Here is a 17,222-nt window from a genome sequence, read left to right as displayed (position 1 = left end):
TGATGTTTGTCTCCCAATCACTCAGAGCTCCGCATCTTGTTGCTGTGCGGCAGTGACTTGCTGGAATCTTTCTGCATCCCAGGTCTATGGAATGAGGAGGATGTGAGTATCTCTTCCAGTTACAATCTGTTTCACTCTGTCTTCGAAGGGTTTATAAAGGGATAATGGTTACATTGTTGTAAAGATGCAGGATAGGTTTTAGCAATTTGTGCTGGAAAAATGTAAAAAAAAATAATTACACACAAAGAAAAATAAATCAATAAAAATCCTGTCAACCTGCAGGAAAATGACTGACCTGCACTTGGCTCCGTCTCTGATATCATTGCCAATATCAAGAACTTTCCCTGTGGGAAAACTCTGGTGCAAGCCCACCTTGTGCCATTCAGGTGTAGTGCATCATTTCTCCATGAGTGGCCTTCTATCACAATCACCAAGTTTATTTAAATCTGTTAAAAGTGCTGTGGATTTTAACCATTTGTTTAAGTAGCACACAATCACGAAAAATTAGAGCAAGTTTCTTAAAAGGTGTGAATCACTTTGGACATCAGGGCTGCTTAGTTCTATAGCTTAAGCCACAAGCAGTGAGCCTGATACAGTGTCAGCTGGTTACTCTGAAGCTGTAGAAAAAATCAGTTTTCTCATTCCCTGAAGTGATATAGCTCATTGTAACTGTAATTGTACTTCAAAATATCTTTTCTCAGATGGAAGTGATAGTGGGTGATTTTGGAATAGTGGTTGTCCCTCGTGAAAGTGTAGACACAGACAGGATCATGAATCAGTCCTCATTGCTTCGCAAGTACAAGGTCAGTACTCACCATTTTATTTCGAGAGATTTTCACCTATAATCATTGGTTTGACCTTTTTGAATGCCTTTTGAAAATATTTCATTGTGAAGTGTCAGAATGTTTTTTGAAGTCTTGTTAACAATATTCATACAACTGAGATGCAAAAAACATACTTTTTGACATGAATAATGCGACTAAGAACTGACAATAACTAAGGCCAACTTCCTTGATGATCCTGAACCACAGTGCAACAGCTTCTATTTGTTTCCTGAGAAACATAGAGCAGGATTTTTTGGATTGTGGGGTTTCCCACCACACCACCCAAACAGTCAGCGGGGAATGCATCCCTACTGATACTGGCTGCCCCGCTGGGGAAGGGACTTCTGGCCCTCAGGATAGGGGAAGTCCCGCCTCAGAGAGCTGCCAGCCAATCAGATTGCTCAGTGGTCCCAGCAGTGCCAGGAGCACAGTGACCAGAGCTGGGACTACAAGCAGTCCCAGAGTCCAGGACTGGGAAAGTGCAGGGGATCTTACGGGAGGTAAGGCCTGAGGGGGGGCTGAGGAGAGGGGGTGAGAGGCCTGATGGAGAAGTTGGGGGAGGGAGCAGACACAATGGACAGACCTTGTGAGGAGAGTTGTGCCCAATGTAGAAAGGAAGCCGTTGAAGGAGGCCAGAGCAGGTGACTTACCGGGTTTTACCACTGCTCTTGAATTCCTTCCACCAGTCTGAAAATTGAGGCAAGGTGGGAAACAGCCCTTAAGTGGTCATTATTTGCCCATCAAGGACTTCAGTTGGGGTATGGGCAGGCCGGCCTAGCCTGCCCACCGTAAAAATTGCATACATGTTTGGGGGGTGTGGGGGGTGGGGTGGGGGTGGTGAGACAGCAGCAGGAAGGCCAGCCAGGGAATTTTATGTCCATTCCACCCCCCTCCTACAAACCTTCTGGTGGGCAAATGTAATATTCAGTCCATGAAGTTTGTCATGCTGGTACGCTGGACAAGTTCTTGTTTTTATTGTTCTATTGTCATAACTTGGTTTATCTAAAGACAACTTCTAACAAGGTCAGTTTTCTCATCAAGTTGAGCATGGCGCCTGAAAGATGAGATGAACTCAGATTTTCTGTGGCATAATATATGTACCATAATTCCATTAGTCTATATCATGATACACAAGGCATCATGAAACAGCCTTGATGGGCCAGTGGGCCTTTTCCTCTTTGTTATTTCATGTTTGTTTGAGCCTCCGTGTACATGAGATGAGTGTTTCAGGTGATGGCATGAGACTAGACTAACGCATATGTGTGCTGAGGTCCTGATGGAAGGACCCAAAGCCACTGTAGATGCATCATTCATTGCTCACTCAACAGCAATAAATCAGCAACTCAGCACCCAAAGACTCTGAATGTTAGTTTAATGGAATAAAAAATTAATTAACCCAATGCATGAAATGCCACCAGCTGCCAATGTCTGAGGGCAGGTTGTAAGTCTGACAGAATGGAATTTTTAAGACTCCTTCCTTCTCTACTCTGTTCCACAGCCACGAATGTAACACCTGGCATATTATAGATGTCACTTTAAGAATGTTCGAAACCACCATTATAATTGCGAAGGGAAAGCTAAACCAAATTAGTGCAACCACAGAATAAGGCATGAAAACTATAAAAAGTACAGCCTCTGCATTGCTTCTGTACTGATATTTCTCTTCAAAATATAATCCCCAGGAATCAAATCACATTGAATCTGAATCTGAAATATGATTGTACGAGAAAGTTTATTGTGAAATGATGCAGTCCCATGAACAGCAGGACACAGAAATTGCGGAAGGTTCCAAAGCAAAGATTTGATTTGTTCCTGTTCCCGTTAATCTTATTAGCAAGGGGTGAAATATTCGGCGGAACTTGCTCCTCCAACCCGCAGCAGGTTTCATGGCAGGTGGGATCAGAAAATTCAGAGAGAGGCCAGTACCATCAGCGGGAAAACAGTTTGGAATTTTCCCCTCACCAATTTCACAGTGGGCTGATGGCATGTCGTGTTTCCCGCTGATCCATGGTGGGAACCCCCATTTGCATATATTACCATCTCATGAATGCTCATTAAAAACGCTACTCGTCGGAATCACATGGCCCCTCCCAATCTAGCACCACATCAGCAGGAAGCGAGACCGGTCTGAATCACGTTTGGAGATAAGTGGCCTCCAGTTGTCGGTTCTTGCTTCACTTCTGACTTCGAGGTGGGTGCAACACTCAAAGCCTACCTGCAACAGCACCAGTTCTTACAAAGCCAGTAAAGTAAAACACCACTCGTGGGGGTGTAGGATTACTGTCTCACTGGCATCCTTGTTGTCCGAAAGGGTGTTATCTGGGGGCTTAGGCAGGACTACAAACGTGACAGAGACCTGCATTACAACCAGGGGTGGCGGGGGCTAGGGGGAGCAGGTGGGGGAAATAGGAAGGAGACATAGAGTGCAATGGGGAATGGTGGCAGCGGGGGAGGCAGGAACCGATGGCAAGCTAAGGGAGACCAAGGGTGGGGAAGCTGGAGCCGAACATTAAAGACTGAAACGCAGACACAGTAGGAGGTAGAATGGGAACAAAACTGCACAAATTGGAGAGGATGCACACAGACTCTGGAATACAGTGGGGGGTGGGAGGGTGGGGAGGTGTGTTAGTGTGGCTCAAAAGGTAAGGCTTGCACAGAGACTCATGGAGGTGAGGTAGAGGAAAGGTTTGCACATGAGGGACGTGTTGCACAGAGACTCATGGGGGGCGGGGGAAGGAAACTGTCGTCAGCAGTAAAGAAGGAATGGGAGAGCTCATTCAAAGACAGTCATTGCCCCTGGTCTGGGGCCAGGTAATCGGCGTGCAAGAGTAAAGGCAGTCCTGGGGCTGAGTGCACCTCATAAGCCAGACTGAGGGAGTAAAGGGAGTCCTGGGGCTTTGCAGGCCATGCTACAGGGCAAAGCATGGCACGCACATCATAGTCCCGCTCCAGGGAGGGGCAAGGCTTGTGTGCTCAATTGGGATAAGGCACAGTTTGGTGTGCAGGGCGTGGTCATGGTCTTACAGTTGCTGGCCATAGTCTTGTCTGACTTGGTACTGAGCTGCAGATGGGATGGTCAGGGTTAGGGGAGGCATCTGCAGCCTGAAAGGGGGAAAAGGGCAAAACTTTCCAGGGGGTTGTCTCCTCTGTAAGTGACCATGCACACAGCCTAGGGATGGGGAGGTATGAAGTCTACAATGGGCATGGAGACATCAACAATTATGGGTTCAGATGGAAGGGATGGAATATCACCTTCAATAAATATGTGATCCAGGATTATTGGGGAAGGCTGGAGAATAACAGGAAGGAGCTCTACCTGCACTCCGTATGGTTTCAGGAAAATTGGAGGGACATGAACGTGGGAGAGTCAAAACTGGTCTCATAATAAAATCTTAACACCACCATCTTGCCAACACAAAGTAATGGCGCAGTAATAAATCAAAAGTGGAAAAGAATCTGGACGGGAGGGCTCGGAGTCAGTGTGGGAGGAGCCCAGAGCTGCACACAGAGGCCCGTTTCGGGGGGGACCCTCAAACTGCTTGGACTCTAAACACTGAAATGGAATCAGAGCTGAGAGAAAAGAGAAAGGTGTCTTTGAGAAGGTTCCATTGGAGCCATTGCCTTTTTTTGTGCTTTAACGAGAGACTGCAGGAGTCACTGGCTTCACATTACTGTCGCTCAGTTTGAGCCTCAACAGAGGTAAGTGAGAATGTAAATCTCAGCAATTGTATAGGAAGCACAGTTGCTGCAAATGTGCCAGATCATCAAGAAAAGCCTGTAATGTATCCAATTGTCATGGATCACAGGCCAAAGGGCATCCAGTCATTGCTGAAGCGCAAGTTAAGGTTGATCAGCATACAAGATTGCAGGAGTGCCTTTTGTAAGGTTGCACATTTCATAATGTGCCCAAGCTCCCACAAATTCTGTGGGATTGAGATGTAAAGTGTTATGTTTGGCATCGTGGGCACCTAGATATGTGAATGTGCACCTCAGCTGAAAGGTTGTATCAGCAAAAAGCTATTAACGCAGGCACAGCTCCAGGGCACAACATTGGGCCGTATCTTCTGAGCTCCCCAGCATTGTATTGGGGGGCATACCCCTTAGATACGCTGGGAATCCCCTTCAGACACTCCCAGGTAAGGTTTGCAAACTTCCCCTGGGCAATTGCCCTGCACAGGAATCATCCGAAAATGTAATTTAAATTGCAAACTTCGGATGGTTCCGACTGAGTTACACTAATAGTTGCCCAGAAAATGTTAGAAGTAATAAAACCTCTTCTAACTTGTGGGTAACTATTGTACAAACCCAGACTGAACCCCCATGGGACTCCCCCCACATCCTGACCTCCCCCAACCAAGGAGTCCACCACCACTCTCCAATACCACCGCCAACGAGATTTCCCCCACCCACTATGACTCCCCCAGAGTTCTCCTACCACCCTGCAACTATCCCACCCACGGGACATTTTACTGCCCCCCCCACCCCACCCCAATCTCCCAACCATCCCCCCACAGGGGAATTACCCCCACCCACCAGGCCTGAGTCTCACCCCCATGCCCCCAGGCCCGACCCAACCAACCCCCAAGCCCAACACAACAACCCACCCTGTGGCCCAACAGACTCACCTCCACCCTCCCAGGCTTGACCCAACCCAACCTGAGGCCCTCCCCACCCCAAATCTCAAAGCCCGGCACTCTTCCCCCTCCCCTCAGCCTCCCACCCTCCCAGGACTTGGCCCAACCCGACCGACTGGACCCAACCCCAGACCCGACACCTCCACCATGCCTCCCACTAACCCGCGAGGCCTGAAAACCTCCTCCCCAGGCCCAGCCCACCCTGACCCGAGGCACAACCACCCACCCCCACCCCACAAGGGCAGACACAAACCCCCAGCATCCCCAGCCCTGATCCAAGCCCCAACTGCATCCCCCGCCAAGGCCCAAAACCCTCCACCCCCTGAGGCCCGACATCCCCCACCACCACCAGGTCCGACCCAACCTGACCCGAGGCCCAACACCCTCCCCACCGACCCCCAAGACCCGACACCCTCTTCCCCAGGCCCCATCTGAACGGACCAGAGGCCCTAAACCCTCTCCACCCACCAGAAAACTTCCTTCCTGGGCCTAACCCGACCTGAGGCCTGACAACCTCCCACCCCTTCAAGACCTGACACCGCCCCCCCCATCCAGCCCAGCCCAACCACCCCTCCCATTCCCTGACCACCCCCAACTCCCCTCGACCTCCCAACCTTCCCCCCGACCTCCACTCCCTCAACTTCCCAACCTCCACCCACACCAACTCCCCTGACCTCCAATCCCCCACCCCGACCTCCCATCCCCCACCCTGATCTCCCATCCTCCACCCCGACCTCTGATCCCCCCACCAACCTCTGATCCCCCCAACTGAGCTCCTATACATCCCCACCCCCACCCCCAAATCCTACCATTTACCTTCGACACTTACCTTCTCCCTGACCTGTCAAAGACTTCTAAATTTCAATGGATCTTTAAACTTACCTGGTTTAGGGCAGCTACTGCTGTAATAAGAAGGTGCGGCCTCCTTCCCTTTGACTCAGCTGCACTTCGACACAAGGCCTCAGCGACATCCACTGCCTGGATCTCGCCTGGCCTAAGTCAGAAGATCAGGCGAGACAGGCTGGGAAAAAATTCAGTGAAGAAATTGGACATGAGTGGCACTCCAGCACTGATTGCCACTCCAAGGAGGTTCAGGCCCATTGCCCTTCTGTGTGCAAGTGGGAGGTCTAATATATCTGTCCAGTCTTCATTAATCTCTTGCATCTATCATTCCCCTGGGAGAAAGAGGATTGAATAATGGAGCCTATGGTCAATGCTGCCTTATTGACGGCACTGATCGAGCGAAGGAGGAGAAGAGCCCAGCACCGCCTATCCCAGCTTCAACAGGAGGCCCGGCCTGAGGTCCATGGTCAAGGGCAGACCCAACAACAACCAGAGGATGAGAAAGTTAGACCCATCCCACGGAGGCGATTCATACAACCAAGGGTCTACTGAAGAAGGCTCTCCTATTTTATGTTCGGGTGTCGGGCACGAGCTCGACCTGATTGAACGTAACATATCGTCAAATGACTTCAGGCATGCTTCCTGATGTCATCACGCAGATGCTCAATTTTGTGGTTGGCAGGCACGTGCGCAAATCAGATCCCCGCCCAGCAGTATTTAAAGGGCCAATTAAGGCCATTAACAAGCCAATAGACATCAATTTTTATGATGCCCATGCAATTTTTAGTTCGTCACATGGGCAAAATGAGTGGGCGGATTTCACATTTTAATCATTTTCTCATCCACGGGCAGGATAAAAGGCCCCTGGAGCAGCAGCACTTTCTCTGTCATTGCCAGTTCATTGCTGTGTGAGTACAGAGTTGTCTCAGAGTTTCTTTGCATCTCAGTTGATTGACAAGCCTGCCTCTCAGCATCTCAGGTCCTCATCTTCTCTGGAAGGTTCCCCTGAGTATTTCAGCTCAGAGCATCCTCTGCATCCATCTAATGGGGATAGTGTATTCCGCTGGTGGAACCTCCTTTGAAGAGGAAGAGAGGGGCAAGAGGAAGAGGAGGTCAGGTGGGTGTGGGTAGCATCCCAGGGACAGACCTTTAAAAGGAGAGGCACGGGCTCAGTTGGTGCAGGGCCAACAGAGAGGCCAAGGCAGGAGGGCACGCCGAAGTTGCTACTACCCAGCGTCTAAAGTGATCAGGCAGTGTTCCAATTACCTCCAGATGTCAGAGGTCCAATGCCGCAGGAGGCTCTGCCTCTCCAGGGACACAGTGACAGCAATATGTCACTTGATAGGTCCAGAAATCACCTCCAGCTGCGTGGGCGGACATCCCATGCTGGTGGCCCTCAACTTCTATGCCTCCGGTTTTTTCAGGGCTCATTGAGAAATGCTGCAAAGATCCCCAATCAGCTACACACAGTTGCGTCAAGCTCGTGACTGATGCTATCTTTCGACACGTCCGCATGTTCATCCACTTCTGGACAGTTGAGGCGCGCTAGGCGGAGAGAGCATGACGTTTTGCTATGATTGCTGGGTTCCCCCGTGTCCAGGGTGGAATAGATTGCACTCACGTGGCCATCAAGGCACCAGCAGGTGAGCCTTGAACTTTTGTAAATAGAAAAGGATTCCACCCAATGAATGTTCAAATCGTCTGTGACTTCAGGACACAGATTCTCCAAGTTTGTGCCTGTTATCCTGGGACTCACATGATGTTTACATCTTCCGGCACTCTCAGGTACCAAAGCTGTTCATGGCACCTGCACGAGTGGTTGGATGGCTCTTGGGTGGCCTGATGACCCTTGAAGAGGTGGCTGATGACCCCATTCCGTCACCCAAGAACTGAGGCTGAGGAGAGTTATGCCTCCACAAGAGCAGTGGTGGAAAGGACCATCAGGCTGCTGAAGATGCACTTCAGATGCCTGGACCAGTCAGGAGGAGCATTGCAGTATCTTCCAGAGCACGTCCCTCTCAGAGTCGTTGCATGCTGCACCTTGCACAACCCGGTTCTGTAAAAGGGGGACCCACTGGAGGCTGAGGTAAGCGAGGTAGCTCCACATGCCACGAAGGATGTCTCAAGTGATAGCTCAGAGGAAGAGCCTGGGGAGGCGGAGGGTGAGGACCTTGAGGCAGAGGACAGGAACCTTCATGGAGGCAGGGACACCAGGGACACTTTGATCTAGTGAACCTTCAGCTAGGCATCCAAGGCATTGATGCCTTGTCAAGCCAATGGCACCATCTCCTCTGCTAACCATCAATAAATGAGAACCCAACCCAGTACACCTGCACCACACAACGCCAAACATTTACAAGCCTGTGCTGTATCTGGCACCTAATGGAACCATCCAGACAACTCAACACATTTAAGTCAAATAAGTGTTTGTTGCTACTTCACATGAACAAGCAAGGTGCCCATCCCTAACGCAAACGTCAAAATAATTAATGCAAAACGTGTCACCTGTAATATGCCCCTGTTGTGCTTAAGGTGCATTCAACCTACATTTGCGGGTTCTGCGTCTTGATGCCACACCTCCCCCACCCCCCCCCACCGCCGGCCTCCCAACCCCCGCTGTCAGTGGTGTTAGAGGCAGCCTGCTGACTGCTGTCCTGGTGGCTCTGATGACCTTGGCCGTCGTCCTCTGGCCGCCAGAGCCTGAGCAGGCCGCACCTGGAAGGGTACATCCAGTCCCATGGCTGGGCACTCCTAAGTCATCATGGCCTCGTCAGATGCAGAGGCCACTGGAAGAGGGGCGGAGGAGCTGGTGCCCTGGTCTGGAGTGTCCTGAGAGGAGCCCACAGAGATGACACGCAGCTTGTCTGTCAAAGTGCGGTGCATTTGCACCTCCCTGATGGACAGGGACCTAGCAGGGAGACTAGGTGCCTCATCCATCTCTCGCACTGGCAGTGACCTCCTGAGGTCATTGCCTGTGTCAGGGCTTGCAGGTCCGAGCGCAACTCCAGGAAACCCTAGGTCTGCTCCTGAAGCTGCCTTTCCATGAGAGTCATCACTCTCTCAATGGAGGAGGCTGTGCGTTCAGTGTTAAGAGTCAATGCAGAGCTCATGCTCCGCATAGATTCCTCCATGATGGAGACCATGGTATGTAGACCCTCATGGATCTCCGTCAGATCTCCCTGCGCATCCTACTGGACATCCAGCATCTGTCTACTGATGGACTACTCCAGAAGCTCATCATCTGCCTCGGGCGCTGCATGGTCCTGGTCTCCAGCTGTGCTCCCACTGTCAGCTCCCTGGGACCTCTCTGCCTCTGCCAAGTCCTCATGCGAGTGTAATGTGCCCTCACTACTGTGCATTACCCGCAAAGCTGAACAACTAATGCCTACCGACGTGTGAGTATCTGCACTGGCGCCTGGTTCAGGGAGATGGTGTGAAGCTGGTGCTGATGTGATATCTTCCTCTGAGCTCAATGGGGGGTCCTCGGGGTTGCCGGTGGCTCCTGCAGGTGGTGCATCTGAGGGAGGAAGGCAAAAAATCAGGGCATTCAATCGTCATAGTCACTATGCATGCTGGGCAGACTGAGGAAACAGTGGAGACCTGCTGCATGATGCCATCTGCATTGGAGTTTCAATGGGCTCATTGGCTATGTAAGTTCAGTTTCTGATGAGAGGAGCCTGTTATGTTTCCAGTACCCACCACACACCTGCACTCTTACCATCATCGGACTCCCCTGTCTCACCATGACTGCAGGAGCGAGCTGGCCGGTGACATTCCAGCTCCAGTGCATCAGTCTCAAGCTTCATGAGGATGCATAGGTTTGGCCCTCCTCCACCTGTTCTGTGCCACTCCGTGGTATTATGATTGCTCTTCTCCTGACAGGGAAAAATAGCCTCATTATTGCTCCGTCTCCCTGAAGGTCCTTTATTCTTTCCCCCACCCCACCCCCGCCCCCACCCGGGTACTCGGCAGGCTGTGTCACTGTGGCACATCTCACCCTGCAATGCACCAAGACCAGTCGTGCTGACATCCCAACCTTGAGAGTGCCAGTTGGTATACACACTCTTAGACCCCTGAGCGTTCCAAGAAACGGGCACCTGACTAATGTTCTCCGCACAGGTCCATGCCATCTCTGTACTTACCCTCACTGATGGCAAAAGATCATTGAACTTTTTGCAGGACTAAAGCCATGTGCGGCCCACCATGTCGTGCCCGCTGACCTGGACTGCGACCTCTAACCAGATCTTCTTGGTCAGGTGGGGCGGCTTTCTCTTGCTGTCCCTGAGCCTTAAGATATGCTACCTGGCACTGACCTCTTCGACCAGCACTACCAGGCGCTCATCTGAGAAACAGGGGACAAAGTGCCCACCCGACTGCCCTCCCGCCTTCCATGACAAACAGGAGCTGAGGCCATGACTGCACACCAAGATACTTCTTGGATTTCTTCAAAACAGCTCAGCTTCCTCCACAACTCCTAACAGCCTTCAGGGAGCTGCCTCTTTCGTTTTTGAACACCCTGCCAGGTCCCCATTGGACCCTTTGCCGGACGCGTTCCCACCTCTGCGCACGGAAAAATCAGCCAGCAGTCACGTTTCCTGCTGGCTAGGCTTTAATTGGCCACCTGGTGTAGTATCGCATTCACAGCACGATCTCGACCGGGAACGGGTTTTACATCCACTTCTGGCCGCGCCGACTTCGGGTGCACCCTGTGGGTAAAATTCAGACCTATGCGTGAACATTTCCTTTCTCTGATCAGCCATCATTATGCCTTTTCTGAATAAGAATAGTGCTCTTTAGTCAAAATATTTAAACTTTATGCTATTGATCGCTCTTGGCTGGAATTGAATTGAGAATGAAACTTCATTTCAAGTCTTTAGAGATGTAGCAGAGGGTTACAAGATGGATAAAATCCAGGTCCTGGAGTTGAAAGGGCAGGTGCTTTAACCCTATCATATCAAACAAACACTTTGTGTTGCAACAACTATAACAATAATATCAAATTCACAAATCCCTGGGCAGTTGTTTAGGTTAGGAATTTGCTTGTATCTGATTTGTGTGTGCATATAATATAATCATTTTTTTTTCTCGAACAGGATAACATCCTTGCTGTAAAGGATGACACAAATCATCCCATGTCTGTTGTGAGTTCTACCAAGAGTAGGTATGTAATCTTCTTACATCTGGATAGCAACTGATTAATTTTTATTAAAAATATAAGGTTTGTTGATAGGTGATTGAGTTTAATCAGTGAATAGCTGAACTGTACAAACTAATAAGGTCTCAGAAACCATTCTCATTCTGGGATGAATTAGCTTGGGGCTTGGTTTATGCCAGGTACACTATAATTGGTTTTGGTGTCCCTGGGTTAGGGAGGGTAAAATTATCCACACATTCTGGTCCAAACTGTTATCCAACAACTCCTGCTAGAACTGTGCGTGTATGGGTACTGGATAAGGGCAGGATTAAGCTAAACTGTGATCCTCCCACCTGCAACCAGCAGTCAACCACCTTTCAAACAGGAAGTAGACAGCCAGCTGTCCTTCAGGATTGGGAGAGCTGTGGCTACAAGCTGGCATCCTGCTCCCTCATTCACATTGCCTCTGGGTTCATCACACCACCATGCCAACTGACATAATCCAGAACCAAAAACCTATGTTTCAGAAAGCAGGTTCATAAATACTCTCTACTTAACTCTGTAATAGTTTTTAAGCTGCACGGCAAGCTCAGGTTAATTTCAAAGGCAGTAATTTATTTATTGGTGAACTTCAAAGTATTGCATTCATTGTGAACACTTTAGACTGAAGGATTTTAAGTTTAATTCCGTCATTGAGCCAAATCTTTCAGCTGATAAGGGTATATTTTGATTTTCCTATTGGCCTCAGTTAAAACATAGAAACTAGGAGCAAGAGTAGGCCACTCAGCTCTTCAAGCCTGCTCCGCCATTCATTATGATCATGGCTGATCATAACTCGTCCAACTGAACAGCGTGCTCCCGCTTTTCTCCCCATATCCTTTGATCCCTTTTGCCCCTTCTTGAAAACATACAATGTTTTGGCCTCAACTACTTTCTGTGGTAGCGAATCCCACTCTCTGGGTGAAGAAATTTCTCCTCATCTCAGTCCTAAATGGTCTAACCAATAACCTCAGACTGTGACCCCTGGTTCTAGACTCCCCCATTGGGAACATCCTTCCTGCATCTAACCTGCCTAGTCCTGTTAGAATTTTATAGGTTTCTATGAGATCCCCCCCACCATTCTTCTGAACTCCAGTGAATATAATCCTAACTGACTCAATCTCTCCTCATATGTCGGTCCCTCCATCCCAGGAATCAGTCTGGTAAACCTTCGCTGCACTCCCTCTATAGCAAGAACACCCTTCCTCAGATAAGGAGATCAAAACTGCACACAATATTCCAGTTGTGGTCTCACCAAGGCCCTGTATAATTGCAGGAAGACATCCCTGTTCCTGTACTCAAATCCTCTCACTATGAAGGCCAACATACCAATTGCCTTCTTTATCGCCTGCTGCACCTGCATGCTTACCTTCAGCGACTGGTGTACCAGGACACCCAGGTCTTGTTGCACATTCCCCTCTCTCAATTTATAGCCATTCAGATAATAATCTGCCTTCCTGTTTTTGCTACCAAAATGGATAACCTCACATTTATCCACATTATACTGCATTTGCCATGCATTTGCCCTATCACTCAGCTTGTCCAAATCATACTGAAGCATCTCTGCATCCTCCTCACAGCTCACCCTCCCACCCAGCTTTGTGTCATCTGCAATTTTGGATTGCACATTTAGTTCCCTCATCTAAATCATTAATATATATTGTGGATAGCTAGGGTCCCAGCACCGATCCCTGCGGTATCCCACTAGTCACTGCCTGCCATTCCGATAAAGTTCTGTTTATTCCTACTCTTTTTTCCTGTCTGCCAACCAGTTTTCTATCCACCTCAATGCACTACCCTCAACCTCATGCACTTTAATTTTACACGCTAATCTCTTATGTGGGACTTTGTCGAAAGCCTTCTGAAGGTCCAAATAAACCACTTCCACTGGCTCCCCCTCATCAACTCTACCAGTTACATTCTCGAAAAATTCCAGTAGATTTGTCAAGCACGATTTCCCTTTCGTAAATCCATGCTGACTCTGTCAGATTCTGCAGCTGTTTTCCAAGTGCTCAGCTATTAAATCTTTTATAATAGAATCTAGAATTTTCCCCACTACCGACATCAGGCTGACTGGTCTATAATTCCCTGTTTTCTCTCTACCAAGGGGCTGCCAATTCATTATCACTCATCTTACAGTATTGCAAAAACTCAAGAATCAGCCCATGCCCTCCCATGAGCAAGCAGTACTTCATAAATTATATTCTCTTGAGGCTGTAATACACACGCAAGGTTGAAATTTGATCAGTAGTCAAAAGCCCACAGAGGAGGGCAAGTTGCATAATCTGGTCTTTATTCATTTGTCAGTGGGGTTGGGTGTCATACCCAAGTTCAAAGGCCTTAAGCCCTGGTTCAAACTGCTCTTGGATTGCACAATCTAAAAGGAGCAGGGAAAAAAGAAGTTAGAGCCCAAAAAGAGCTAACAACATCTTGCCTTACACAGCAAACTGAAGCACCACCGACCCCCGAACCCCACCCCACCTCCAGCCATTGGTCATTGCCAGTGTTACAGGCTTCTCAGGCTTACAACAGTAGTTGGAATTCCACCCCCATTTACGGGTGAGATCGAGCCTTGCAATCTTTAATGAACCTGGAAGTCCAGATTGGATCAGCAGCTGACTAACACCAGATATGGAGGGAAGAGGGAGATAAACCTTCTGCTTCTGGTTGGGAAAGAGGTTGGGAAGAACAGAAACCTTTTGGAACAATATCCTTCAGCAGATCACAGTACAGTATTAGTGATGGATCTTAAAATGGTGTAGATTCACAGCCCAATCACCTGTTGTCTGGAGTTCACGTCCTTAAAATGGAAAAGAAGGCAAGTAAATGGCTGAGGGAGATTTCATCTCCCCTCTATTTTACCCCCATTACCATATAGATAAAAAATAAAGCAATTGTAAAGTAGATGAACATATTAAGCCAACATCATTTTGTTGCACCAGTGCATTGTAATTAAACATTTCTGTTTGCACTTTGACAGACTGGCTTTGCAACATGGTGATGGTCATGTGGTGGAATATTTGAACCAGCCCGTTATTGATTACATCCTGCAGAATCAGCTCTACATCAAGACATCTGGATAAAAATCTCCAGCAAGGATCAGAAAGAACAGCTCACAATTTCTCTCTCAGTAAAACTGTTCCACTCCTCTACTGCTTACATATACAGAGCTTCTCGTCTCTACCATTTCCACTGTACTATAAGAATAGAAGCTCTACTGACAGAATGCACTGTATGAACTGCACAGAACTTCTCGCTGTCCACTCATTTCTCTTCCTCTGTGCTGCCCTCTAACTGACACTCGTGCTGACCTTCATATTATTGCAGAATACCAAGTGTCGGTATAACTATTTCCTTTTTTTTATTAGAAGTAGAAACATGTGCGTTTCTTCGTAGGAAATTCCTAACCTCTCTGTGTTGCTTGCAACTTTGACACAACCAGGTCGCCTGCCCTCTCTGGGTTAGCGATTCAGGACTTGCAGTTAGTAGCATGCTTAGTTCAAAGAACTGCTTCAATGCCTCTGTGTTTAATAAATATGATAAGCTCAAAAAGTCAATTGTTTTCCCAACAGGAACAAGTAAGATTTTGAAGGTATTGCAGGTATTCTTGACATTTCACAAAATGCATAGCTTCTAATATAGTCATCAATATCTTGATATAGCTGGGGGAAAATAAATTTGCACCAAAGTTCTGTTTGGAGAGAGAACATCACATTTAGCCTCCTTTTGTCCAGTGGTTTCATATAGAAACTTCAAGCAATATCAGTAATGAAATTCAAAACAAGTCCGTTTAAAAGCGCACCGTGGCATATTTCATTTCTATGCAGCAGCAGAAATCACAGAAAAATGATGAAATTATGTGCATAAATCAGACTGTTCTCCACTCCAATACAATGCATCATTGAACAAAATAATTCATTTTTTGCAAGTAAATGTGTTGTTATAATGTTCCAGCCACAAAATCCTTCAAGGAAGTTAGAGAACAGGATAATGCACACTTAAACAATCTTCCCATTTAAATAATCGCAATATATTGATCCTCAAAAGTCAAGAGTTAAAGCTAAGAAGTCTACATCCCTTTTGGTAGAAGATATTCCTTGACAGTATTGGTTTCATTTTAAGATTGTTGAGACTCAGCCTCTGTCTTCTTCCATCTATATTCCCTAGACTGATTAAATAATTCAAACAGGCAAAATGTTTATCTCATAAGACCTCAGTTATATTGAGAGTTGGCATCCATTTTACTCCCAGGATTTGACATTCATCCCTCTTTATAGTACACGCACCTTAATGTTATAAAACATCATTGTATTTCAATTGCCACCTGAGCTGATATTTTCTCTCTATTCTGTACAATCCTGCTCTGGGGAAACTTCTGTTCATTTATTAATATTTGTTTTCAAAGGCCTCTAGATGTCCTTCTGCAAAGAAGCTTAAAGGCATTTTTGTTTTCCTTTTTCAGGATGGTAATCTGTACTATTGAAAATGTTTGTAATTGTCCTTGGTCTAAGTAAAGTTGAATTGGATTTAATTTGACTAATATTTTTGAGTGTAAGTTTAGCTTTATTGTCACCTAGATAGGTCCAACTTGAAAGAATGATGATCAGTCTTGGTGATAAAGAAATTTTGAATTTCATGAAAGGAGTATTCTACAAAAAGAAGCAAGGGACAAGGGAAAAAGAGATGTGATCCTTGAGGTAGTTTTCACTGATCACTGACCAAATGCCAGCTCAGACTCAGGGGCTAGTTCCTCTCCTCTCAGAAGTCAAAGTCTATAACAACCAATCATCCATAGCTTCAAAACAGTCAAATGTATACCTACAAATCACCACAGCCAAAGAGCGGAACATCAAATGAATAGTCTGTTCAAAATAACTACAAAGTTCATTTTGGAAACAAAAGCTGATCATGGTTGGCTTCATTTATCATTGTTTTACCTTAGCAATGGCTTGATCTGACAACAGAGAAATTGATTTTTTTGGTTCTGCCTGTATCATATTAAACTCTTAACATCTAATTAGATGATAAAGCTGTTGTTCAGTCATGTCAGATAATCAGGTTTCACTGCTCACAGCCCTATCTCATTCAGTATTGTAAAATTTTACCTTGTTTATTTGCAATTAGTGCAGATTCCTGTCAAAAATACCTGCTGTTTCTATTAATGATTGCACAGAGCTGTCAGACATATCTTTTAATGTACAGTATGTGACTGATCTCTGTTCTTTGTTGTCTAGTGTCCAACTCCACTTGTAGTTTAAACTTTAATGTTGCACGCTCGTCTCTTTACACAGATAGGTGGATATCATGAAAGGATTCTCTATCACCTTCTTGGTGTTTTCATTTTATTGTCATTCAAGAATAATAAAGATTAGAAGTGAGATGTGTTGTCTATTTCAAAGCTGTAAATGATCAGAATGCATGCTTCCAGTTCTCTAGCTAGATGCCATTTTTATGAAAATAACTGATATAACATAATGGTCTATCTGCTGGCATCCAATTAGCTGAGATGCATAAAATAAATATGGAATTCATGATAAGAAACAAATTTTAATTTCTCAACTTGAAATCCTGCTTTTCCAGTAGTCTCAATGAAATGGCATCTTTGCTTAAAGCGTATGAATTTATTAAACCATTGTCATTCTTGGGCTGTAATAATCTTTGTAACACAAATCCAAAAACTAAGTACATAACCTCACCTCTCGTAGTTCCTTCCCAAATGCTTGAAATGTGTAATAAAAACAGAAAATG

General features: G+C 46.8%; 1 protein-coding gene across 1 annotated transcript in view; it reads left to right on the top strand.

Annotated features, from left to right (window-relative positions):
* nmnat2 (nicotinamide nucleotide adenylyltransferase 2) overlaps positions 1 to 16,852 on the top strand; it is a 332,701-nt gene extending 315,849 nt beyond the window's left edge. The window contains exons 8-11 of the mRNA XM_041208930.1: positions 26 to 102; positions 702 to 803; positions 11,395 to 11,462; positions 14,455 to 16,852. Of these exons, the coding sequence (XP_041064864.1) occupies positions 26 to 102; positions 702 to 803; positions 11,395 to 11,462; positions 14,455 to 14,557 (350 nt within the window). The 3' untranslated portion in view covers positions 14,558 to 16,852. The remainder of the gene's footprint in view (positions 1 to 25; positions 103 to 701; positions 804 to 11,394; positions 11,463 to 14,454) is intronic.
* The last annotated feature ends 370 nt before the right edge of the window (positions 16,853 to 17,222 follow it).

Source organism: Carcharodon carcharias, chromosome 16 (assembly GCF_017639515.1).
Source record: "Carcharodon carcharias isolate sCarCar2 chromosome 16, sCarCar2.pri, whole genome shotgun sequence".
Taxonomy (NCBI): domain Eukaryota; kingdom Metazoa; phylum Chordata; class Chondrichthyes; order Lamniformes; family Lamnidae; genus Carcharodon; species Carcharodon carcharias.
Note: the sequence above shows the minus strand (reverse complement) of the source record. Positions and strands in the feature narration are given on the sequence as shown.